Here is a 26,765-nt window from a genome sequence, read left to right as displayed (position 1 = left end):
CCGCACCCTTGCCTTTGATGATTCATTTTCCCCCGGTGGCAGCGGGGGCAGCGCCGGCGGCGGGGGACCCCAGCGCGGGGCGGTGAGTTTGGGTGTCTGGGGAGGGTCTATGTGTGCTCTGTGGGGCAGGGGAGGCGCCGGGGCCGTGAGAGGGCTGCGCCCCTGAGCGCGGGGGAGCCGTGAGGAACCGCGCCCGGGGTCCGGCAGCGTGCGGGGCCGCCGCGGGCCGGGCGGGGGCGGCCGTCGGGGCGCTGACAGCGGCGGGCGCTGCGGGGACCCGCGGGCGGAGGGGCGGCCGCGGGCGGGGCCGGGCCCCGGGGCCGGGGGCGGTGGGGGCCGCGCGGGGCCGGGGCGCGCGGCGGCGCCGGCGCGCGGAGAACGCCAGGGGGCAGCAGCGGGCGCGGGGGCGGCGCCGCCCGGGCCGGAGCCGGTCCCGATCCCCTTTCCGCCGGGCCGGCCCTGCGCTCCGGGCCGGGAGGGTCTGCCCGTTCCAGTAGCTCTGCCTCTGGGTTGATGGCTTTAGTGACCCTCTCGATGCCGCGGTTTGATGGAACGGCCGGACTAGTTGCCTTGGGGGTTTTATGGTATGTTTTTTGATTGGGGTTGTTTTTTGTGGTTTTTATCGGATGATACGTGCCATTAGGGAAGGAGTAAAAGGCACGTATTTGCCCAATATCTGTATCTGAAACTTTAAAGGGAAGTTACCTTTAAGACGTTATTCTCGGAATCGCGAAAACCGGTGAGTGAGAGGGAGAGTGCGTGGTGTTTTGTCAGGGTGTGTCCAGGCAGTGCGAGAACCTGAAGTGTAGAACTTTGTGGAGTTTTCTGGTGCGTTAAATTCAGTGCTGAGAAACATGTCTCAGGACAAGACGACAGTCTTAAGTTGTGCCGGGGGAGGTTTAGCTTGGACATCAAGAAGAATTTCTTCACAGAAGGGGTGATTAGACATTGGAATGGGCTGCTCAGCGAGGTGGCGGAGTCACCGTCCCTGGAGGTGTTTAAGGAAAGACTGGACGTGGCAATTAGTGCCATGGTCTAGTTGAAAGGGTGGTGTTCACTCACAGATTGGACTCGATGATCTCAGAGGTCTTTCCCAACCTAATTGATTGTGTGATATGAGACGGCAATGTGATCAGTGTTTAATAGTGTAACTATAAATACACACTGGCAGGTTTTTATCAATGAGGTGAAAATTGTAGGATAAGTTCTCATAGAGCCATGCCTTGTTTCCATAATCTGACCACTATAACTACGGATGCAGCTGCTTCAATTTTCATTAATACTGAGCTGTTCAGTTCTTTGCTTTCTTCCTTGCAAGTAACAATATGGGAGGAAATCAAGACTTACTTGGTTGAAAAGTTGGATGTTATTGTTTCTTTATCAGGCCGTTTTCTTATTAGGACCAGATAGACACAGACATCTCTGCTTTATACCCACTGGAGCTCACAAACTGGAAATTCAGACTTATTTAAAGCACTTGCTTAATGTATTGCATTTAAATGAATGAGTGGGATGATGTATCCTTGTATACTCAGTAACAGGACTCATTAGGCTCTTGAATGCTTTTTTTGCTCTGTTAGCACTGTCCTATTCCAGGACTACATTTCCCAGCATGCTCTTCCCTGCAAACGGCACATGCTTTCAGGCAACAGACTGTTGCCCAAGTCAGCATAGTAAGTGTCAGGTGTGATACTCTCGTGCCAAAGCAGAGCTGTGGTTTGAGGATGCAAAGAAGTCTCAGCTGAAGTACTCCTGACCACTTCCCTGACCTTGTGTGCTCCCCCTGCCCCATGACATCCACCCTTGGTTCAAGCCTGCCAGGTTCAGATTTGTCTGGTGACTCCCCCGATTCAGTGACTGAATCATTCAGGTCACTTGGCTCTGCATTTGTTTCACTGGCACAGAGGGGGGATGGCATGGAAGAGGGCACAAGCAGCTGGGGGAGCAGCAGTGCTCCTTTTGGAGTTATGCTGGTTTGGAGCCTGCATTGAACTGTTTGACCCAGCCATGGTGGGGCTGCCCCAAACTGAGCCTGAACCTGTGTAAGTCACACAGCTGCACACACACACAGCTCATTTGGGTCATGGAGAAGTGCACGGAGCGCTGGCATTGGCGGAAGTGTTTGTGTGAATTGGCAAGTGGGAGGAAGGAGGTTCTCCCTCTCCTGGAAGCAGCTGAGCTTTTATATTGTCTCTGTGAGTGCTGAACGCTGGAGCTGTTGCAGTGACTTGAGGGAATCACACAGGCTTTGGGGTGCTGTGCTCAGCCCCACCCTGAGAGAGCACCCCGTGGAGGACATGGCAGGGCAGAGGAGGAGGGGCAGGAGCTGCTCAAGTGTCATTTGCTCTTTGTCACTCATTTTGTGCTGGTACTGGATTGCTGCTGTGCCTGTGCTGTGCTTGGATTAGTATCCAAACTGACACACAAAAATCGTGTGGCTGCACAAGAAAAAAAGGGGAATGAATGTACAGGCCAAGCTATTGGTGGGAGACTGGAGCCTGGGTTTGGGTCAGTTTTGGATCCAGGTGTGCTCTCCCAAACCTGCATCGTGGGGCTGCATTTCTGCAACAGCCTGGACTGACCTGAGTCAGGTTTGACACAGTTTTACAGACTCCCTGTGCCATTATTAATACATGTCCAGTTCTGCACTGAGCTTATTCTCAGCACTAATGAGCTGAAGAGAGCCACTCAAAAACATTTTCTGGGGATCTGGTTTACTGAACCTTCAGATTCAGTACTCTCAAGTCTCTTCAACAACACTTGAGACTGTTCTGAATAGCTCCTTAAAGCTGTGCAAGTTTTCCTTCAGCTTTGATTTTGATCAGTCGTTTTTATTCTGGTGATCCCATAGGAAAACTAGTTGCACAGTTTTGCTCTGCTTCCCAAATTCCAAGGTCTGTTTACTTTTTGTAGGGTTACCAATATTGAAACCTTTGTGTTTTCTCTTGATACCTCTGATTTGTCCAGAAGAGCTGAGGCTGGGTTGTTTGGTTTTGCTTTTGGTTTTTTGGTTTTGTTTTTTGTGTGTGTGTTTCTTATATTTGCTTTAGGTCACTGTCTTGTTGAGGAAAACTCTTTTGCAGCTGTTGTTAATTAAAAAAAAAAAAGACAAGCAAGCCAAACTGTAGGTGTTTGAGTTCTTAAAAATAATTTTTTAAAAAATCCATAAGCTGTATTTTAAAGAAGGTCTGTTGTCTGTCTGTACTAATTGTGTTTGTGCTTCAGTTTTCATTTTTAAGAGTACTGTTGCAATGAAATGCCAGATACCTCAGTGAGAGGTACCAAATGCAATTGAGCTATATTTTGGCATTTGAGGAAATGTGCCTGTCAAACTAGCATAATACAATTGCTAAAGGCAGTGCGATTTAAGGAGTAGTGGTGTTATTAATAAAGGGTTAAAGCAGCATTGTGATCATTTATATTGAAATGCCAAAGGTCCCTTGGAAGCTCTAATTGTGCTGGTAAACTTCACGGTCATAGTAAACCTGAAGTCCTAAGTGGTCCAGGTGTGGTGTTAGATTTTGATGGCAGAGCTCTGTAGCAACAGTTTTGAAGTATGTGGTGGTGTAAGTATATTTGAGTGTTTTCTTGAATGGGAGGATAGTACTCATATAAAAATAGGAACTTTTCTCCCTCAGTTCCTAATGGACTTGTCAATATGAATCTGATGTAGAAAGCAGTGAGAACAAACCACGTCAGAAGATACAAGTACCACACGGTGGTGGTTAGTGGTGCATCTCTTCCTTCCTTTCAGGTTTTCTGTTGGCATTAGCAGCTGAGATATTCATGGGGAAAGGAATCCTTGCTGTTGTTTCTGGCTTTTGGTATCATGTCTGGAAAGGTGGTTTTGGGTACTGGGAGAAGGAATCACAGAGTCACAGAATGGGTCAGGCTGGAAGGGACCTCAGTGGGTCCTCTGGCCCAACTCCCTGCTCAGGCTGGGCCATCCCAGAGCACGTGGCACAGAGCTGTGTCCAAATGGATCCTGGATACCTCCAGTGAGGGAGACTCCACACCCTCTCTGGGCATCCTGTCCCAGTGCTTGTTCACCTGCACAGTAAAGGTGTTCCTGCTTGTATTCAGGTGGAACTTCTGTGCATCTGTTTCTGCCCACTGCCTCTTGTCCTATTCAATAGTGGCTGAAGAAGCACACTTGCAGTCTTCAAGTTTGTCGTTTGAATGATATTAGAAAACAGAGGCAGCAGTAGATTGAGACAGAGGTTTTCTTGCTCATTAGGCTGATGAGCCCAAATTAATAATGATTTTTTTAACCAGAATTTTGCTATGCATCACTAAATGGCCTGATTTTGTTTGAGGAGGACTTATGTTGCTGTCTATATCAATCTCTTTTGTAGCAGAACAAAGTGTTTTTCCTAATGTTTAGTACAGTTTGAGTATCATTCTGTGGCCACGTTGCTGCTTACCTTTGCAGTGGTCCCTTCCTTGTCTTTGCTGTTCCTGGTTAGGCAGAAGCGAGTGAGCACAGGCAGTACTCACCCTGCCCAAAGGGCCCTTGTGAGTGGTGCAGAGAACTCTCTCCATGCAGAGAACGCCTTTCCTTCAGCCCACTGTGGCTGCTGCACCTGGGCACTGACAGAAAGTGCCACAGTAAGCATTTCCCCCACACTGCTGGATGCAATACAGCATTCACCCACACTGACTTCATGGGAGTTTCATTCCCCTGTCCTCACAGTGTGGAGTTCAGTCCTGGTGTACAAAGACACCGAGACTGAATTTCGTGCAGGTCTTTAGTGTAGTTTCTGTTCTAACGCTTTTCATTACCAGTGTTACAAAAACATGGCAGAATGGGGGTTAATTAGAGCATATAGACCTGTAAAATTAATAGTTTGAGATGTAAGAAAAGAGAAGTTTGAGAGTTGACATCAGAGTCAGTCAGTGGCAGAGCTTCACAGAGTTGCTGTTCTGACAGGTGGGATGCTTAACAAGGAAGTTTAAGGGGGTTGTTTGGTTGTTTTTGAAGTTTTGTTGGGTTGGGGTTTTTTTTCAGATGTATGTTATGATAAACTTACATGTGTATGTTATCAGCAAGCTCTGTGAAATAAAAAAAAGCCTATCCAAGGGTGTTTTGGTGGTACTTTGTAAAAGAGCTAGGTCTACCTATAGTTGAATGAATAGAATTAATCTTGAGGTTAAAGAAAATCCCTTCTATTACTGGAAGCAAGAAAATTCTTTGTCCACTGAAACGATTTCAATTCTTTTTCTTGATATTGATGCAGTAACTGAGCCAGTTTTTGCTCAGTGTGATTCTGTTACACTTTGTTGATAGTCTTTACTGCCCTTCTTTATCAATTTGTAAAAGGTTCTAAAACCTGTCCATTTCTGGGTGATATGTTCTGGTAAGATGCTTGAGCCAATGTGTCTGTTAATATACAACAGAGTCTTTACTGTGTTTCCTTAATTGCCTCAATCTTCTGCATCTTTGTAAATAACTTAATTACAAATCATCTGGCCATAAACATTTTTTAGGTAGCTGGATCACATAAGTGGCTAACAGAAATCTAGTCATTTACTGCTCTTAGCTGATAAAAAGCAGAATTTCTACAAAAGACAGTATTTCTAACATCTTAGTTTGTTGTTCCATTTCTTCCATCAGATTGAAATGTGTGTTGCAATGGCCTGTTACCAGCTGTGAGCAGAGCATTGTTTTTTTTATATAATTGCAGTAAAGTGAAAAGGCACAATTTATTTCTTTGTGAGGAAGCAGTAGGGAGAAAGGTGAATTAAAATCAAGAGAATCAATTACTAATGTGTAAGTGCAATTGTAAAATAATTTTGTAAATCGGATCTTTTCCTGCAAGTTATACCCAGTGAGACACAACTGTGTACAAAAACATTATTAGCTTTCTTATAATTATTTATGTAAAAGACATTGAGACTACAGGCAAAAACTAGCATGTGCTTTGCTAGACATTTATGTACTGTAAAATTGCAACTGCTTGTGACCCCACTTAGTATTGGCACGTTGAACCGGGTGTGTTGTGACCGGTTTGTTTTATAAAATGGAATAGTAAGAATAGTAGCCTGGGTTCTCTAGGTCATCATTGAGGGTTTCTTGAGCTCTGATTTTGAATAAAGATGTAACATCTTTCCCCTAACCCCATTCCAAAAATGTCCATTTTCTGGTTGGTTTTTTTCCTTTGTTCTTCTAAACTGTGCTCATCTTTAGTTCTTGGAGGATGCATGTGAAATGGTCTTTGCTATGGAGTTCCCAGTAGGTTATGAGTTTTATGTATTAGGAGATAGACTCTTTATTGCATGTGTATTTGAAAATCCTCTGGGTCTGGAGTCACATAGCTGTGGGCATGTTGAGTCACATAGCTGTGGGCATGTTAACCCACGTGTACGTGTACAGGTATATTTGTGGGGATAGTCCAGCTCTCAAAAATGAGCTGCCATCGGCAATTGATCAGCCCCAGGATTCTGTCCTTGCTGCCAGGTGCCATTGTAAGCTGTAGGACGGTCCTTCATCTGTTCACAGTTCTGTGCACTGATGCTAATGAATGGCTTTTCTTTCTTCCTGATGCAAATGCAGATTGCCATCTTTCCTCCCACCTTTCCCCACCTTCTCTTTGGAGGGGGAGTGTGTGTTTCAGTTTTCTTTTACTACTACTATTATTATTGTTGGGGTATTATTACTATTTTTTTTAACTCTGTGTCTTGAAAACATTTTCCCAGTAAGTTCTAATTGTGTTTGTTTTACTTCCAGTAGGAATTGGAACTGAATTTATTCATCCACTTCTCCAAGCCTTTTGAAAAGTGACTAAATGCAACTGAGTCAGATTGTCTGTGGGTATGAAGTGGCTGGGAGAATCCAAGAACATGGTAGTGAATGGCCGGAGAAGTGGAAGCAAGTCGTCTAATGACCACGCACAGACCAAATTGCAGCATGCAGGAAGGGAGAATCCAAAGACGGGCAAAAATGGAGTTGAGAGAAGATCAAGCAGATGTATGTACATGTTTCTGCTGCTTAGTGCTGTGATTCACTTCCTAGTTTGCCAGCCAGGCTTCTGTCTTACCTAATTCATGAGGGAGATCTGCAGTCAGCATGGAGCTAACATAAAAATATTAGTTATTATGTGTTTTCTGGATATGTTAACTCCCTTCAGGAATATAGATTTCTTCAGATCACTTTAAAAGTCAAGTAAGAATAACTGGGTGTAAATTAATTTTGAACTGTTGTAATTATAAAATGCATGATTGGCACTAAGTGACAACTAGTATGATTTGAAGTGGATAACATCTTTTGAAGTCCTTGCCCAGCTTTCAGTGAATACACTTGTAGAAGTAAACCCCATTTTTTAATCAAGTCACATCATTAGCCATTCTGCAGCAATTCTCTTTAAAACCTTAAAAAAGGTTTTAAGGAATATGGATTCTTATTTTGCTATTGGTCTGGGATGGAGGATTAAATGCAAATTAGTCCTTTATTCAGATGTCCTTTACAGTCCTTTATTCTGCTTCTCCAAGTACTTCGTTGTCTTCCTCAACTGTTCTGTATTTTTTGCCTGTGTGTCTGTCTGTCCCCAAATGTAGCTGGGCTCTGTAACATCCCTTAAGTGATATCTAATTTGTGCTCTCTTATTTGCAGGTAGCGGTGCTTCAGGATTTGAGGGACAAAGTCGTTATGTGCCTTCCTCTGGAATGTCTGCCAAGGAACTCTGTGAAAATGATGACCTAGCAACTAGTTTGGTTCTTGATCCCTATTTAGGTTTTCAGACACACAAAATGAATACTAGGTAACTTGTCTTTATTTTTCTAGAAAAGAATTCATCTTCTTAATTGATGTAAATCAGCAAAACCGTGGAATTTTGTGCATGTTTTAAGAAAGTGAAAGAATGCAAATTTGTGAGTAGCTTCTGCCTTTAAAATGGTGTTGCATGTGGGTCTGGAACTCAGCACTACAAATGCAGCTTGTCACAGTGCTCCATCACAGGGCTTTCCATTGGTCTTGTGTATTTGTGCTGTAGAACAGGTTGGTAATAGGCACCGTTTTCTAGCATAAACAGTAAACTAATTGCAAGTTTGAAACCAGTAGTCATTTGAAAGTATTCAAAGGCAGAAGCCAGTGGTTGGTAACTTTTCTGTTTATTCCATGTGCTGGATGCTTTATTTTTCCTTCCTTACTCTTAAACAACGGAAGAAAGATGTAGCTCCTGAGCAGTTCAGCGTTGGTGCTACTCGATCTGAAGTTCTGGCAGACCTCTGCTGAAGGGATGGCTCCTCAGATGTGTCTGTATGGATGAGATCAATGAGTGTGCCAACTGGAAACTTGCTTACCAGAGTTGCCCCTAGTTTTGCACTGTTACACATCCGTGTGAATGCTTTGATTGTGCATTCTGTGTGGTCTCAGGGTTTAGCTGTTTGTGCTTCTCCCTCTGTTACAGATGTATCACTGATGATAACTGTTCTATAGATCTCTCTTAAGCTTGTCTGCATGCCAGATCTGTATTGATAGCTCAATGGAGAAACTGTAAGTTTCTAAGGACAGGAATTGTATTGCAATAATACACAGAGCAATAATAAGAGCTGGAGTTTCCTGGCAGCACATCATGGGAAACAGACTCTCAGCCCTTCAAACTGTTGCTGTGACTATTTTTAAAGGACAGTTCACCTGTGCAGCACAGTCACATGCATACAGTATCAGTTAAGCAAATTGCATGTATGCAATGAACTGATTGATTCAAAAATGACTGCTGGATTCATTGCTGTTGTCACATAACATAAGTAGTTGTTGGTATAGCCTGAAAGCATTAGCTGCACATGAAATTGAAGCAGTGTGGTCCTAATAACTGTAAAGACTTGCCCCAAAGAGATCTTTCCTTTTTGCTGGAGAGTGCAACATCCACCTTTAAGAAGAATATTGGAGTTTTTCCTCTTCCCTCCCTGCTGTTGGTTACAGTAGCACAGTCCAGGTAGATATTCTTACAGTTCTGCTTCAAGTGTCTTTGTATTTTCATCAGTTAATCAAGCTAACAATATATGCTGAAAGGATTTTTTTTTTCTGTTGCATGAATGATAGTCTGCAGGTTTTGCACAGGTTGTTAGTTCTTAGGCTTTTTGCTGTGGAAATGATGTAGTCATTGTTTAGTAGTTGGAAAAGCTACTTTCATGAATGTTGTTTTATGTTGATAGGTTGTCTACTAAAATACTTATTTAATTACTATTTTGAACCAAAAAGCTACACAAAGGCCATCATGTATTTCTTCCTTTCTCAGACTTGTAAAACAGTTGCAGGCAGTCTTCAGGGACAGGAGTTAATAATCTTGGAGCACTATGGGAAGTACTTAGGTGAGGCTTACAACTCCTACCAGATGCACGCCTTCTGCCTCTAGCATACTGTCCTATTGAGAAAGTTTCTGATGTTGTAATTGCAGTCCAGGCATCAGCATAGTTCTTGTTTATCTTTTTGGTGCAGTGATGACACATGCTTGTTACTGTGGCTGTGATGCTTAGATTATCTTTTCGCATCTAGTCAACTGTAGTCTTTCTAGAGCTCCTTACTGTTGTTTTAATGGCTTTGAGGGAAGGTGAGGGGGAAGCAGGTGTGAAAAATCTACTGCTTCCAAAATGCTATGTGCTAGTACCCAAATATTATGATGAAGTAGAATTGAAGATTTGCAGCTTATGTTTGGGCATCTTCTGCTTCAGTGCCATGGAGTCATATTAGTTACATAGTTTGTGTGTGGAGGTATGCTTAAAATACAACAGCCAGTTATGGTGGCAAGCAAAGATTTCCTGTTCCCTTGTTCTGATTTGTTTGAAGATGCCCTGTGAAAGTGTCTGTGCCACTGTTCTGCTGTGCTGTGTTGGAAACATGTAAGAGGTTTGTATTTTTGCAGCCCATTGCAGGTTGATGATCACTTACTGAAGTTCTTCCCCTTACCTTGGAAGCCAGGTCTGTACTTTTATATGCATGAGTGTCTTCTCTGTAAGCGCTTTTTCCCAGAGAAAGCAGGATGTTTTCAGAGTTTCCAACCCTTTTTACAGTCTCAGTTGTCATTCTTTTATCAATTTTGTAGCTCTTATCTCAACAGAATAGCAGCTTAGCAGTTAATAAAAGAAACCCCATGTCTTAGAAAGTATGTTCTTGTCAAGTATCACTGCTCTAAAAGGTTTTGTTTTCAAATCCTGTTATCTCAGCCTTTGTTTGTTTGTTCTGGTAAAAAACAAAACTCATTTTGCAAGCTACACTTCCTGGGTTGAAAGTTTACAAACACTAAAGATTAAAACTGACACTTGTAAAATGCCAAGTGAGTTCTTGCCTGTCTTACCATTTCTTAGTTTTGGGTGCTTTTCCCGAGGCTGAGCACTGAATCTTGAAGTCACATGCCTTAGTGGCTAATCTGCTCTTTATCCTATCTCACATACCAAGGTGTTACTGTTCAAACCTGAAGCCAGACTCCTAGTCATGTGCTCCTGTTACCAGTCAGTGTTGTTTCCTGGTTCCTTAAAGCACCAGCATCATGCTAGGGGACACTGAGAGCACTTCCAGTGTGTCTCCAGATCTGCAAGTGGTTTAGGAAGTCAGATACGTTGTGCTCTGTTTGCTGCTCGTAGTGAAGTTACAAGCAGGTGTGTGATGTGGGTGGTTTTGTCTGATTACATGGGACTAAAGGACCAAGCCTTCAGAATTTCCATGTTTTCCATTGGAAACATTAAGTGCTTGGGGATGATGTACAGGGAGCTGCTTCTCTCAACACTGCCTCAAGAGCAGTCACTGACTTAGGTGACAGGGTACATCACTTTTCATCCCTTAGAGTCACCAGCAGGCAGTAGAGACAAAAAGCACAAAGCAGTTTGATTGCATTTATGAGCCTGTGCTGAATCTCCCCTGCGTTCTTCGGCTCATTTCAGTATAATAATTGAAGAGTTCAGTGTTCATCTTGAGTAAGGTCTGGAGGCTGAAAAAGTGATGTGGGTTCTGCTAAATAAGGTTATGTGGCCATACAGTTCAGCTTCAATGTTGTAGTGCTGTGGAGATAGTGGATTCGAGGTACACAACTCTTATGTAGTGGTAACCTGGTTCAAAGTGAAGCTTTTACATTCTTCAGACCTCCGTGTCTGTGTACTTTACAAAATTGTTTTTGACTTTTGCATAAAATCTGATTTTTCCGTAATTTCTAGATTGTTTTCACTTATAGCTTAATTCAGTAAAGTCCTTTACCTTGCTTCTGATTGTCTTCCTTCATTGTATATAAATCACACAGTGATTGCATTGGAACCAACTGTTTTGCTGTTCCCGAATGTTTTGAATTTTAAAAAAAATCACAACCAAAGAAACACACTAAACAACCATGCCCTGCCTCTCAAACCAACACCCACCACCTTACTTTTACAGTTTTTTACTTTTAGCTTCAACAAAAAATGTTACATCTTCAAAACATGGAATGGCTTGCATCCAGTGGTCATGTTAACTGCTAAATTAAATTTACCATGTGGAGTGGCAGAACAGGATTAGAGGACAGTGCTAGGTTGTTGGTTTGGGGGGTTTCTTGTCTTCCTCATATTTATTTTTTAAAAGTACTTCTTTGCTAAATGGTGAGAATTTTATTTCTGTTCTCAGCTATATTGGAGTTTTGACCACACTAATGTGTATTTAGTGTCAGTTCAAGAAATTTAGTAATGTGGATTACTTTTTTCATTAAAAGTGCTGTTTTGAAATTTGGCCTTTAAAGAACATTAGTTTTTTTCTGTATGAAAACACTGGCAATAAATGCTGAACAAGTTGATCAGAACTTGTATAACCAGCTTTGAGGAAAAAATGCTCACACTACAGGCTTGGGCAGGGAGGAAGCCAAAATCTATATTAAGTAAGTTTATGCTTATTTTAAATAGATGATTTTCAATTCTTGTTCTGCTGTCTTGAATACTTAACAGGCTTGCAGTTTCAGCTTTTGTGATCAATCTCTGGTACTAGGTGGACATAAGCTTGCTGTTTTTCAGAGTTGCTTAAATAGAAATACCATCCAGACAAGGTGCCTGTTGTTCAAAGGCTAATGGGTTGATATGGTTTTGATAAGTTCACTCTTCTTGATGTTCCCTAGTCAGAAGTTAAGAAAGAGGGTTTGGAAGTAAAACTCTTTATCATGCACTGATATGCTGTTTGGAGTTCCATACTGGATCTCTTGCAGGATCAATTTATCCTTTTTGTGCAAACTCACTGCTCTCAGTGACTGAGACTGAGCGAGGTGCTGTGCTTCTGAACTTACCAGAAACTCTCCTTTAACTTCCTTTATAGGCAAGCATCTCACTGACCTTTGGCTTTATACCTTGGAGTTCCAAGAGTCTTTAAGTACTCCTGAGGTAAGAGAAACTTGAGAGAGAAGGAGCTTTGCTTCCCCAAGCCATTTTCCTACGTCTTCCTTGTTGAGACCATGTCAGTTTGCCCTTAATTGGGACGAGATCATCTTCTATCTGATTTTGAAACTGCAGTGGCCACAGCTTTATCAGATCTTGTTGACTAAGAAAAAAAAAGTATTTTCTAGAGAAGTGTGAGAAGTTTCTGTTCTGCAGGTTGTCAGGAAGAAGGGCTGATACTATTTCTTTAAAGACTGTGTCATAGCTGAGGTTTTCATTCTTTGCTCACTTCTAACACCTGACTGTCTTGCACAGGCTTCATGTCCTGTGAGACCTGACCTGTGAAGCTGCTCGTAGGGTGGCTCAATGAGTCTGTGTCAGTGAGCAGATTCAAACAGCAATGTGTCTTGTTCAGTTTCCATGATGGAATTTAATAAGGGTACTGTTCAGAGGAAGAAACCAAGAGTCTGGATAAACAATTCTGATTTTAATTGCCTTTTTTTTTTTCCAGAGACTGGGTTGGCTGGTTTGTTCTGTTGGTTTCCTTGTGCTCTTTCTATCTCTCTTCTTTGAACTAGTCGCTTGTTTTACTGATACTTAAAAGTCGGTTTCTTTGGCTCATTTTATATGTATACATTTAGCTGTGGGGCCTTCTTAGGCTCTTTTCATGGTGGAGTTCAGAAACAGTGTATAGATTCTTCCAGCAGATGTATAAGTTTTTGGGGTCTTTTTTTAAAGTCATGAGTAAATGTGGAAGCCCTGCAACGCCAAATGGTAGTATACAAAGTTGCTTCTCAAAATCAATTGGCATTTTGGCTACAAAAAGCTAATAAATAAACTAATTAATTATACTCCTGGGAGAAATGAAGTATCTATCAGCAGACCCAAATTCTTAGGGAGGATTGAACTTCTAGGGTTTCTTGGCTTCTTCAGCATCTCAAATGAGAAGGTACCTTTTAAAGTATATATGGAGATACACCTGTGAAAGACTAAAGCTTTCATGAGGACTGTAGTATTCTGAATTTGCTTACAAACTTCATGTGCTCTCAGTGCAACTTACATGTGCTGTTGAACTGTGAAGAGCCCTCCAGCTCAGGCTCACGGTGTGCAGTGTCATTCTGTTTCATATGTTTGGGAACCCTTGGAGTGAAATGTTAAACATCATTTTGGTTTCCAGCATCTTTCCATGAACTTGTGGATACTTCTTGCTTGTTTGGATTCCTGTTTATCTTTTCTCGTTATCTCTGTCTTGTCACTGTGAAAGAACAACTTTTTGGCAGAGGTGCTGCAGAGAGCCCTTGGTATTAATCTTTGAGCCCCTGGGTGCAGAGAGTCATGTTCTTTGAAAAACCCAGTTCCTGTTTGAAATGCCTGCCATGCCGTCCAGCATTCATCTGACCATGTCATGTCTTGGGGGTTCTGCCATCTCTTCATCCCTTTCTTGTTTCCAGCCATCCTTTTGACTTTGAAGGTCTTGGGCATACACTATTTTACCTCGCAGGAATGGCATTACAAAACTTTCTGCTAATGGCTTAAATTAATTCTATCAGCAGTATGGTGCATGAGACAAGGATCCATAGGGACACCTGCTGAATGTGACCCCTGGAGGTGTGCCAGTGACCTTCAGGGGCTGGGGCCAGGTCCCAAGCTGCCTGAGGTAGCTGGGCAGGTAGACATGAGTCAACCTCTGAGAATAATGTGTTGCGAAACACCTAAAATATGAGCCCTTGGGGCTGTAAGATTTGCTTTGAATTGCTAGAAAATAGAGGGTGTTGATTCTTTAGGTCTTGAGACACTGTTAAGCTTAGCATCTGCTTTCCTTTTTTTATCTGTATTTCTTTCCCACACTGGTGGTTCAGTTGGGATCCTGCTTCCTTAGCTAGCCTAGAGCAGAATTCTCGGTGATGAATAAGTATGATGATGTCTATCAGCACATACATTGCTGTCTCAGGTGCTAATGCAATTTTGAATGTGATGGCTTTTCCACCCATCTTTGCTCCTGCAGGTCACTTGGCTAAAAAATTGTGTATTTCAACATGTGAAATACAGTGTCACAGAGAGGGCAGTTATTCATGTAGCCCAGCAAGAACAGACAAAGCTGAAGACCAATTCTAACTGGAAATCCTGTAGGTTTTTCTCTTGTGTAATGTTTGCAGATAGAGATGTAAGCAACATTTTACTGTTACATGTTTGTGCAGATTGGTGAGCTCTCTTCTTCTCCTGGTGTAAGTGCAGTTGGCTCCTTGCTGGGAAAGTTGTTTCTGGTTGAAATTGAAAGTGAGTGCGGGTCCTGTTCTGAAGCTAGTCAGTTCAGTTCAGACTACGTGATTTTAAATTCTATTCATGCCTGAGGAAGCTCTGTGAGTTATGACTATCAAATCTGGGCAAAGTCTTTCTGGTTTTGGGAGAGCAGAGATACTTGTATGTGTGACTGGCAAGTTGGGGAAGACTTTGGTGTGCTGCAGAACAAAAATAATGATTGTGTCATCTCTAGTTTTAGGGGAGTTTTCTTGCATGATAAGGTCTCATCAGCTTGTTAGGTAGTTAGCTTTTTGGGATGACAATACAAGTATATTCTTTATTAAAGAACTTGATTTGAAACTTTGTGACGTGGTATGTCCTACAGTTGTAAGCAGACATCTGTTTCTTAACTGATTCCTGCTGCCTTGTTCAATGTCATATCCCAGCCACAAGAGAGCTGAACCTGATGTCTGCTCGGAACTCCTTACTCACCATGTCCTCTGAAAGCCCACGGGTTTATGCTGATAAATTTTGCTGGATTCAAAAAGGTCTAAAAGGGTGCTTAGTTATTATGTCACAAGGAAGTGTTTCAGATGGAGATTTGAGAGATTTATAAAAGCAGTAGCATGGAATGCTGAAAACCTGCTGAAAGTGATTCTGGGTTTAGGAGATCTGTCTTCATTGTATCAGGTGCATAAATACAGTCTTCCTTCTAAGGAAGGAAACTGAATCCTCATGGTTGTTACTTAGTTCTGATTAGACCCTTAGTATTTTAGTGAAACAAAATCAGGAGGTAACACTTTTTTGTTTATACAAGTTGCATGGAAGAGGCAAATCTTCTATAGTCATATTAAAATAAGTTACTTGTAACATTCAGTGTTATAAGGTGACAGTAAGCCAGTTCATCTGGCAATTTAAAAACAGGATATCAGTGAGTAAGTTGATTGAGGTTTCCTTCCATCAACTTCAAGAATTCTTTTCCCCCTTGTTTATATTTGTAATGAAATACAGATTTCATTTGGTAAGTAAGAGGAAATAAAATCAGCATAGTTATGCACTTCCAGCAAAAAGTAACAGGACTTACTCTTACATGTTTGCTCAAAATTCTTAGTTTGTTTAGCATTTCTGTCATATGCTCTGTAAGCAGAACATTCCAGTTGTAAAAAGAGCTGCAGAAAACTGTTTCTCATGATACTAGTAAATTTCTATCTTTGTGAAGAGTCCCCTGGGGTGTGGCATGTATTTAAGAATACCCACACCCCACCTCTGCCCTAAAGCAGAGCATATAAGGGTATGTGCTCAGTCAAAGGCAATTTATAGGGATTTGGCAAAATATCTAAGTGCTGCTTTCTCTTGGTGGTTTTGCAGCTCAAAAATGGAGCTTCCACTTCTGGCAGTCATGCAGGTTTTTTTCTGTTACTTTTTCCCACTGAAGATATGAAGGGTAGTTTTTCTTAAATCTCAAGCTTTGGGAAGAAGGCAGAATTCTCTGCTAACGTACAGGTGTTTTGTTTTCATATTTACATGCCCAAGATTTCCTGTTTGGGGGGAAAAAATTTATGATTGCACTAACTTTTGGAACCTTAATCTTCCACAGATGTAGCATCTGCCATGTGTTAGTATTTGTAGACACTTCTTGTGTTGCCATTAAGAGCTATATTTTGTATGAATGCACATGTTAAGTTTGCAATCCACATAAACCCATGTAGTGAATTCATCAGTATAAAAAGGCTTTGGGTTTGGCAGTGGTTGGTCAGTGTCTTTATGCAGGGAGTTAAATATTTATATGGGTAGCAAAAGAACTGTGTGCTGTAACTGAGAAAGAATTGAGAATGACTGATGGTGGACTGGAATAGTTTTATTTTTTTATTTCAGATTTCGACCTATTAAAGGAAGGCAAGAAGAACTCAAAGAGGTGATTGAACGTTTTAAGAAAGATGAGCACTTAGAAAAAGCCTTCAAGTCCTTGACGTCAGGTGACTGGGCCCGGCACTATTTTCTTAACAAGAACAAAATGCAGGAAAGGTTATTCAAGGAACATGTAGGTGTATTTGTAATTAATGTGCTTTTTCAGATGGTTGAAAGGCAAAGAAAAAGTAAAATTTTCTTAAGTATACTATTAGTAATAGTAAAGCAATCAAGTGCTCTGTTATATGTTGTTTTACTGTTTTTTAAGAGAAACTTCTTTTGATTTTTAAAGCCTAACTAGATATGCCCTTCTTTTTTTTTCCTTTGTTAACTTGCATTGCTTCTTATTAATAGAGTATAGACAGGAAGGGGTTTTTTCCCCCCTTCATCATTTGTTTGTATTGTGGTTTATTTGAGGTTTTTGTTTCTTGGGGGGGTTTTGGGGTTTGTTTTAGGGTTTTTTTACTTACAACTGGGTGATGATCAAATTGGGTGACAAAGGAAGATAAAGGAAAAGAAAGTAGCCCTGTTACCTCAAAATACCCCATTTGTTACAGGTGTAGGGGCTATACCCATAAGGGTTGTTCCTCTTCTTCCCACACCCCAAATCCATTTTGTATGTAGCATAACAGTTTTTGATTCTCAAAGTTGAAAGGAAAAAAAAAATCATAGTACTGTTTACTTAACAAAAAAAGCTGCTTCTTTAAGAATGAATCCGTTGTTTCAAGGTACAACCAAAAAGAATGTTGCTTACTTTAAAATGCACCAAATCTAGTAATGCAAGAAAGATTTGGCAGCAAAAGTTCTGCTTTGTTAGAGTGGTTTTTAGAGTAACCCAGTCACACCTCAACTTAAAAAAAAAATTCAACAGTCCCTGAATTCAGCATCTAGGTTTGTTGTGAAAGTAATATCATTTTTCAGAACTTCAAACAATAAAATGGATTTCTAGAGATTATTAGGTCTCAGTCGTTCTTAAATGTATGAACAGTTTTCTTGAATGCAGCTATTCAGTGATTTTAAGAAAAAATTATTGATTTTCATTAGTTGGACCAATTTTGGTCCAGGTATCTTTAATTTTCTCAAACTTTTTGGATAATCTCAATACCTGTGTGAGGATTACTGCAAGTCACTGTGAAGAAATAAGACCAACATAATATGTATGGCTTAAATGTATAGAAACATTAGAAAACCTAGAAATGCATTTCGGCAGACAGCATCCTGCTCCAGTATCCATTTTGTGTGTGTTTTTGTACAGTTCACTTTCATTATTTATATAAGAAGTTCCTCACTGCTTTCATTTTACGGGTAACAGACAAGTACTGGGTTTTTCATTGCAGGTGTTTATTTATTTACGAATGTTTGCAACTGACAGTGGGTTTGAGATACTGCCTTGTAATCGGTATTCTTCTGAGCAAAATGGAGCCAAAATCGTTGCAACAAAAGAATGGTAAGAGATACAGTTTACTGTTGTATTCTGTTTCTGTCAATTATTTGAAAGAATACATAAAAATATATTTTCAAGTGTGATTTAAAATTAAAACTGCAACCAGTGAAATAGATAGTTTTGTATTGTTACTTGAAAAGTGAATTTTCTCTCTGTTTTTGCTAAGTACTTAATACAGGATCTATGCCTCTGGAAGGTAGTCCTTTGTATGTTTGGGTTTGTGCATATAGTGTTCATTATACTTTTTTTTTAAATCTTGTTTTCAATCAGGTAATTATTTTTCTCTTTTCAGGAGTTGTTAGACTTCCCTGAGAAACATGACATTATGGCAGATTTGTGACACAGCAAATAATTGTGTGGGAAATGAGTTTTTTGCCATTTTTAAACGAGTGTTGTTTGCATATTTTGATTGTGCAAGATAGATCTCTCCTGGAAGCACAAGGCTGGAATCTTAGTGTGCCCCATCTCACTTTGGCACATCTGAGTTTCATTATAAGCATGTGTGTGGCAGCACCAGCAGATTCTGGCTTAATTCAGATTTTAAAATCACTTCAAATGTAGACACCAATTGTATGAGCTTTGCTTTGCGGCAGTACCCGTTCATAGCAGCACACCTGAGGTGAGGAATTGAGGTTGTGTTCACACTGGGATTGAGTGGCTGGACACCCTGCTGGTGCCAGCACAACCTCCACGTGTTGTAGAACCTTTAAATACACTGAGGACTCCAGCTCTTCATGACCAGAGCTGAGAGTTCCACGATCATGATACAACCCAAAAAATACTGATTGGGTTTTGGGGTTTTTTGGGTTTGTTTGTATGTTTGTTTGGGGGTTTTTTTGTTGTTTGAGTTCATCCCTTGGCTGATTCTTTGTGGTAGAAGCTTTGCATGTAGGTGTGTTGAAAATAGATTAACTTTTCAAGCTCAAAATTTAGAGTAGCCTGAGAAGTGAGCAAGACAGGAGGGCAGCATCTTAACCCTGCTGATATCTGGAAACCTGTCAAGAATGAAAACTAGAGATTAGAGTTCTCAGCACTCTCTGTCAAAGGATAAATTTGCACTTAAAAAGCTTTGCTTTTAGTTTGTGTCCTTCATATACATTTAGTATCTCCATGGTCATCTCTGTCAGAGTAATGTGGAATGGCCACTCTGAGCAGTGGAAACAATGCCCACGCAAGAAAATGGAAACTGTGCTCCCACTAGACTGAGCATTCAGTGCCTCTGCACTGCTCTAGTCATGATGGCACATGGCTGTCTGCACACAAAGGCTTCGTGGTTTTTTTGATTTTTGTAGGTGTCATTCCCCCTCCTCACTCTATTTCAAGGGCCAACTTCACGCTGAAGAACTACTCATGAGTGAGGAGAACATCTTGCTTGCATTTCTGCCTTTGTTAGAGTCACTCCTGGGCCTCATTTAATAAGCCATGGAGCTTTAAGCATTTTCATTATGCTGGGTTTTCCTGGTCACAGGAAGAAGTTTAGGAAACACAAGCAAGAGCAGCTGGAGGAAGTCAAAATTTCTCAAGTGGTGATGGGGAGGGAGTGTACACAAATGAAAAGATCTTGCTTTTGGTTTTAACAATTGCAGAAGCTGAAGTAATCAACTCTTGCAAGCAGCCTCAGGAAATTGTAGAAACAATGGTCGTAATTGTTTCTGACGTCAGATTTGATGTAATTGATTCTATAACAACTTTTCTTTCCATGAAATTGTTTTGTAATTTTGGCACATGTAGTCTTATTTCTGCTACTCTTTTTACATTAAAGGAAACGAAATGATAAAATAGAATTACTTGTGGGCTGTATTGCTGAACTATCAGAAATGGAAGAAAACATGCTGCTGAGACATGGGGAAAATGACTTCAGTGTCATGTATTCCACACGAAAAAACTGTGCACAACTATGGCTTGGTCCTGCTGCATTTATCAATCATGGTGAGTAGTAAGTATAGGAAGCTTGTTGAAGAGCATAAGAAATTCAGAAGTGTTGTATATGAGCCAAACAGCACAAGAACTTGGAGAGAAATGTCCGAATCTGGCATACTATATTAATGTAGGACAAAATCATACTGGGATTTTCCCAGCCAGAGCTGATCGGTTGTGAAACTCAGGGAAGGCTCTAGAAAGCAATGCTGTCTTCCTTGAAAGAGACATTGGAACTAGCAGCTAAATTAGTGGAGCATATTGTGGGTTACCTTGAATTCTTTGTGAACTCAGTTGGCAGTAACATCTTTATTAGGTGAACTCCTTATGGCTTTTTAACGTTTTGCAGAAACTTAGCTGATTGTGTTGCATTTGTGTACCAAAGGAAGATTAGGTAGGAATTAAGATGAAACTGTTTACCCTAAAGAGGAGGGAAACTAGACATTTGTGATGGCATAGGGAAGAGCTCAGAAATGCAGCTATACAAAAGCAGGAATCTTTTGATGTATGGCTTTGTGCAGTACTAACTTAACTCCCAGTATTTAGTTGAGATTCTGCAGACTTTGAAGTCAAAGTGAATCCTTACTTTAGATATCTACAACTATTCATGTTTCAGGTCTTATCCACAGTTAATTGACTTTATCTTTTGGACCTTTTTCAGATTGCAGACCTAACTGTAAGGTAAGCAAGAAATTATAAATAAATAAAGTACCCTACTTTTTATTTCTTTGTCCTTCCAACTTTTCTTCCCCAACTGTTTTAGTTTTATTTCTTACTCAGATACTGTGCAGCCTTAATGATTAGCCTTTTTTTCCCCTTCCTGTCATCTGCTTCTCCAGTTCGTATCAACAGGCAGAGATACAGCATGTGTGAAAGCTCTAAGAGATATTGAACCTGGAGAAGAAATCTCTTGTTACTACGGAGATGGGTTTTTTGGAGAAAACAATGAATACTGCGAATGTTACACCTGTGAAAGGTATGCATGGATGTAAATGCCTTTCAAATAGAATTGGGCATGTTCATGATCTATTTGGTGAAAGTGAAAGTCCTTTTTATGAATACTCAGATTTTTGGACACAAAATAATTGCTTCCTACCTGTTTGCTATAATGATTTCTCTGTGTTGTTACAGAATGGTGATGATCCCTGAGAACTCTTGTGTTCTCTTAATCTGTTGATTCTCTGTTCTGGAGATTAGCTCAAACTGAGGCAGAACAAAACAGGGGTGTAGATTCTTAAAAATACTTGTACTGAGTAAAGTAGAATTGGAAGGAAAAGCAGTTACAGCTTCTGCAAGACCACTGTGAACTGATCCCTAACTTTTGCTCTTCTTTGCGCTTGATAAAGCAAATTCCATTCATGTTTTATTTGTGGATCTGAAGTTCTCTTCTGCTGAGAATGGGCAAAGTAGTTCTTCACCCAGTGTTGTTAGAACTTGGGGGTTGTGTATTTGTAAATGTCTACTGGTTTGGACAGTATTTGCTTCCCTTTGTTCATCATTCAATATTTGTTTTTCACACGTGCCGTCCCAACCTGGTTTCTTCACATCAGTCGAAAGAATTCCATAGTTGGTTTTTGCCATGTTGTAACTTCTGCTCACTGTGAGTAGGGAGGATCAGCATCGTCTGAGAGAGCTTCACTCAGTTCCAAGGGGACCTGCACAGAACTCACTGTTCTGTTTGATCCAACTGTAGGAAGAAAAACCCTATAAAGGACAAAATATTGCTCATATTGAGAAATAGCCTAGTGCACCTGCATACAAATAGTTTAATAATCCTACTTTCATTTTTCATGGCTACTTTGGTCACCAACAAATCTTGAAATTAAAGAGAAAGCGCTCTGGCATGGGCCTCCAAGCTCATGTGATGTTATGTCATTCCAAGTGAAGGGTGCAGTCAAGAGCTGCTAGTGGAAAAATACTTCAGTCCTGGAGATTGTAAAGTGTTGAATAAATAGGCACCAGAGTTGTTCTTCCCTTGAGACATGGAGTGATGTGGGGTTTTTCTCAAGTGCTTTTGATCATTGATTTCAGTGTAATATCAGCATACTTTCTTTTTCAGGACAAACTAGTTTTACGTGTCTGAACATTTTCATTAACTTGTTTTTGTATTTTAAGTACATGAAAATGTTATTTTTTAAAGCTAATGTTTGGGTAATTCTAACTTCAGCAATCTGCTTTTCAGTTACAAAGCTGTAGCAGAGGCAGTCAAATATATAAGATTTTATTTTGAGGGGCATTAGTAAGGACTCATTTTTTGCTTGTTTCAAGATTGATGAGGCAAGAGTCACCTTGTATACCACAAAAAAATAAATATTTAAGTGTCTTCATTTTAACTGTGCTGTAAAGAGTGTTAATTTGCAATGTTAAAATGGTGTATTCTAAGGATCTGTGGGTATGCTTGGAGCAGTAGGAGATTTGGCACAGTACAGTTTCTTTCAAGCCTCCACAAGTCATCACCAGGAAGATTTGCATCTCTCTGCATATGTCCATGTACTCTTCCTAGGTGATCAATCCTGCTGTTCTTGCTGGCCAGCTGAGGCATTTAGGCACCCAAGATGACAGGTAGAAGACAAAACAGCCCACAAAATGCTAACCAGTTCTGTGGCTATTGGTATCATTGATCCAGACACACTTGGGATCCAAACTACTGTATATGAAACAAAGCTCTAAGTTTACATGAAGATTTATTAATACCTTGTGTCTTCTTTTTATTTGTAGACGTGGAACTGGTGCTTTTAAATCAAGAGTGGGATTGCCAGCACCTACTCCTGTGATTAACAGTAAATATGGACTGAGGGAAACAGACAAACGATTGAACAGACTTAAGAAGTTGGGTGACAGCAGCAAGAATTCAGACAGCCAGTCTGTCAGCTCTAACACTGATGCAGATACCACTCAGGAAAAAGGTAATGCAAGTAAGTAGGGGGAAGAGCTTGGAGTCTCTAAAGGCTTCACAAACACATGGAAAACTTCCACAGTGATGGAATTCCTCTCAGTGTTGAGGTGCTTCTCAAATACTGGTCACTAAAACTAATTTGTTCAAGAATCTGAAGGCAATTTAAACAGTAAATTCACAGTTTTCCACAAGTGTTTGAAGAAAACAATAGGTGGTATGTTCTTTTGTTTTCTTTTTTTTAATATCAAAGGGAAATATTTATAAACATGTCAGTTAAAGTCCTGCCAATAATTTCTGTATTTCAAAATACAGTAAACTACCACAGGCAGTAGTATGGTTTAGGAGAGAAAACTTACATCGTTTGAATTCTTAGGAAATGAATTTTTAAATAAATACTCTTAGTAGATATTGCTAAACAAATAGTTGTTTCCTTTAGACATCTTTTAAATTGAGGAGCTCTTCCCTTTCCATATCCAGAATTGATAGTTCAGGCACCTCTTGTGCAGTGAAAGTGCACAGTTAGTAATTTCAGAAGAAATTGGAAAGGATTTTTGTTTGTAATCTTCCTGCAAAACTTCTCTCCATGGAGTAGGGAGTATGATTTATTTGGTTTCCCCACCTCCACCAACCTCAGTATGGGCAAAATACAAACAATTTAAACTTTGATTTAACTGGTAAACAGGTTTGGAGCTATGTAAAATACTGCAGTTCCGTCTGTCTCCAGTTTGCTGCTGTGACATTAAAAAAATGAAACACAGAAACAAAACACAAAACCCAACCAACCAATGGAAAAAAACCCTAAAAAATGTCCCTAAATCTTTTTAAGATCTCTAATTACCAGTATTTAGAGTTGCACCTCTGTTGAGCAGACAGAACTTCTTTGCTTGCCAGAGTATGCAGTAGTTTCACCTGAAATTGAAACCATTACATTAGATAAAAGTATTTGGGGTTTTTTTCCTCCTTCTCCATGAAAAAAATCCTGGAGATAATATTAGATCATGCTGACCATCAGATTTTATTGGAATAATACTCAGCAAAAGCTGTGGATAATGTCAAAGAGATTTTATTTTTTATTTTAATTGGTAGAAGAAGAATTTCAGTAAAAAGACAGCTTGGTATACTGTGGGTAGAGAAGGGGAGGTGTATCTGGAAATGCTGATGTACTTGTGGCCTGTTTAGCAATTCCTTTCATGCGTTGAGTTGCAAGTTAAGCAGTCTCATTCCCTACTACATACTGTCTATCCTGTCTTATGGATTATTTTGAGGTTCCCCAAATAAATGAAATAACTGCAGTATTTGGGAGTGGGAAATTCAGGATACAAGTAGTGTCATAACAAAATTGCTTTTCTTTTTTTTCAGCTAACAGAAAATCTTCAATTGGCGTAAAAAAGAACAGCAAAAATAGAACATTAACCAGACAGTCTATATCAAGAATTCCAGCATCATCAAACTCTACCTCATCTAAACTAACTCATATAAATAATTCCAGGGTACCAAAGAGACTGAAAAAGCCTGCAAAGCCTTTACTTTCAAAGATAAAGTTGAGAAATCAGTGCAAAAGGCCAGAGCAAAAGAATGCTTCTCGAAAGCTTGAAATGGGAAATTTAGTTCTCAAAGAGCCTAAAGTAGTTTTGTATAAAAACTTGCCCATTAAAAAGGATAAAGAATTGGAGGGACCAGTCAAAGTCGCAGTCTCTAGTGGATGCTTAACGAGGCATGCAGCGAGAGAACATAAACTGAATTCTGTGAAAGGTGCTTATGAGCAGGGTGATATTGCACCCTGCACGTACATCACGAGGAGGTCGATGAGAACGAGGATGAGTTTGAAGGAGACCTCTGACACAAAGCTTGAACCAAATACATTGGATAGCTATAAGAGTAACTTGACTGGAACACAATCGGACATTGCAGGGCAGCAGTCTCGTGCATTAAACGACGACGATGTGGCTCACGGACCATCACATAAAGGAGAGGGTCGGTGCCAGAAAAGTGATGCAGGCACATCAAAAAAGAAATCTCGACAAGGAAAGCTTGTGAAACCATCTTCAAAAACAGAGGAAACTGATACTATGCACAACACGCCTATGAAGGATGAAGTACCAGATTTAATTAGTTCTCATTCAGAACTCGAAGAGAGGAATAACGTGGTGGACACGCCTGTTGGGTTCAAAGACTGTATCCCTGGATCTGGTGGCTGCTCTGTAACAACTGACAATTTTAAAGCAAAAGACAGCTTTAGAACTGCAAAAAGTAAAAAGAAAAGACGAATCACAAGGTATGATGCACAACTTATCCTTGAAAATAGCTCTGGGATCCCTAAACTGACTCTTCGTAGGCGCCATGATAGCAGCAGCAAGGCAAATGATCAAGAGTGTGATGGAATGAATTCTTCAAAAATAAGCATAAAATTAAGTAAAGACCATGAAAAAGATAATAATTTATATGTAGCAAAGCTAAATAATGGGTTTAACTCAGGATCAGGCAATAGTTCAACAAAATTAAAAATACAGCTAAAACGAGAGGACGAAAACAGAGGCACATACCCAGAGGACCTTCATGAAAATGGTGTGTGTTGTAGTGAAACTCTCTCCCTTTTGGAGTCAAGAATGGAAGTAGATGATTATGGTCACTATGAAGAGGAAACAGCAGATGAATCTTCATCAGAAGAGGACGATGAAGAGGAAGATGACTATGATGATGAATTTGATGACTTTATTCCTCTTCCTCCAGCGAAGAGATTAAGGCTTATTGTTGGCAAGGATTCAATAGATATTGATATTTCTTCCAGGAGGAGAGAAGATCAGTCTTTAAGGCTCAATGCATAAGCTTATAGGTCTTAAACTGACCTGGATGTCATTTCTAAAAAAAATTTTAAAATAATAAAAAAAAAAAATAGAAAACCCAACAAAAATTCCATTTGAATATTCCTCAACTAAAGAACTTTCTGAAAAACTTAGTGGCAGCACTTCTTTATTCACCTATCAACGTAATATTGTAGAAAGTGTACAGCATACTGACTCTTCTTAAGTCTGATTTGTGCAGATTTTTATTGTACTTTTTAATAGCCTTCTTATGTGCAATTCCAAGTTAGAGGTAATGCTCTGTTGTAAAATAAAGGCTCAAGCAAAGTTACGAAATTGCATCAGATCTTTCCATGCAGGACAATGAGAATACAGTGTGGCTACAGAATTATTTTTGATCAGTAGGAGCGTTAGTTTGCTCTTACAATATTTGACTAAACAATTTACAAAATCATAGTAGCAGCATATTAAGGTTTTCTAGTATATGTTAACATCACCAGCAATGATCTACAGCTTTCCAATTTATTTGCTAGATGGTTTTCCCCCCTTGGAGTTTGTCAGTTTTAACACTGTATGCTGTCCCAGACGTACTGTTTGTGGCCTTTGTTATAGTAGCAAACCGTTGGTTGGAAGTCAAATTGATTTCTTTAAAAAAAGAGAAAAAAAATATGAAAAGGTGTTGACAATTTGCTGACTTTTTAGTACATTATATGTACAAGGGTAGCAGTATGCAGAATAAAGTTTGGATATGGTGTATTTATTGCTTGTTACGTAAATTAAACACCTTGTATTTAACACTTTTCAATACTTTTAGATAAAATTGTTCTTTGCAAGAATGATTGGTGCTTATTTTTTCAAGAATTTGCTGTGAAATAATGTGATTACGACGGGCAACATTTATCCAATGAACTGCAGCTATCCTAAATTGGTTCTTCATATTTTTCTGTTGCACTTGTAAAATGCTACAAGGAATTTAAAGAAAAATCTATTCACTTTAACTTATGATAGTTTTATCAAATTAAAAACAACTAAGTCACAGCTTTTGTTCTGTGGTAACCTAAGAATTGTTTGTCTTTTAAGAACCAGTTGTAAAAGAATGAAAAAATATGTATATGTTGTAAATATTTGTGTGTTGTGAGAAATTTTGTCATAAGAAATTGAGATAACTTGCCAGAAAGGTTTTTAAGTTTAGAAATACATCCATGCCAATAAAATAGGAAACTGTAAACCTAGTTTTAAA

General features: G+C 40.0%; 1 protein-coding gene across 4 annotated transcripts; it reads left to right on the top strand.

Moving 5' to 3' along the window:
* KMT5B (lysine methyltransferase 5B) lies at positions 1-26,765 on the top strand. Of its 4 annotated transcripts, none has more exons than XM_054275959.1 (10): positions 1-82; positions 6,731-6,967; positions 7,610-7,757; positions 16,435-16,600; positions 17,805-17,914; positions 19,674-19,840; positions 20,490-20,509; positions 20,668-20,804; positions 22,547-22,734; positions 24,084-26,765. In XM_054275959.1, the coding sequence occupies exons 2-10, from the start codon at positions 6,814-6,816 to the stop codon at positions 25,547-25,549; spliced, it is 2,556 nt and encodes an 851-aa protein (XP_054131934.1). In that variant the 5' UTR covers positions 1-82; positions 6,731-6,813; the 3' UTR covers positions 25,550-26,765. The 4 variants fall into 4 exon arrangements, with proteins under 4 accessions (XP_054131934.1, XP_054131932.1, XP_054131933.1 ...); XM_054275957.1 differs by having other exon boundaries at positions 22,547-22,743; XM_054275958.1 differs by having other exon boundaries at positions 6,728-6,967; positions 22,547-22,743.

Source organism: Melozone crissalis, unplaced genomic scaffold, assembly GCF_028551555.1.
Source record: "Melozone crissalis strain CALT ecotype California unplaced genomic scaffold, PUWL_Pcris_2 ptg000018l_1, whole genome shotgun sequence".
NCBI lineage: Eukaryota > Metazoa > Chordata > Aves > Passeriformes > Passerellidae > Melozone > Melozone crissalis.
This window is presented reverse-complemented; position numbering and strand designations above follow the sequence as displayed.

Bases quoted from the DNA above. Each gene is read 5' to 3' on its own strand.
- KMT5B (XM_054275957.1), top strand. From the start codon at position 6,814: ATGAAGTGGCTGGGAGAATCCAAGAACATGGTAGTGAATGGCCGGAGA. The intron at 20,805-22,546 runs GTATGCATGGAT...TTTTATTTGTAG, and splicing joins GAATGTTACACCTGTGAAAG to ACGTGGAACTGGTGCTTTTA. The intron at 22,744-24,083 runs GTAAGTAGGGGG...CTTTTTTTTCAG, and splicing joins TCAGGAAAAAGGTAATGCAA to CTAACAGAAAATCTTCAATT.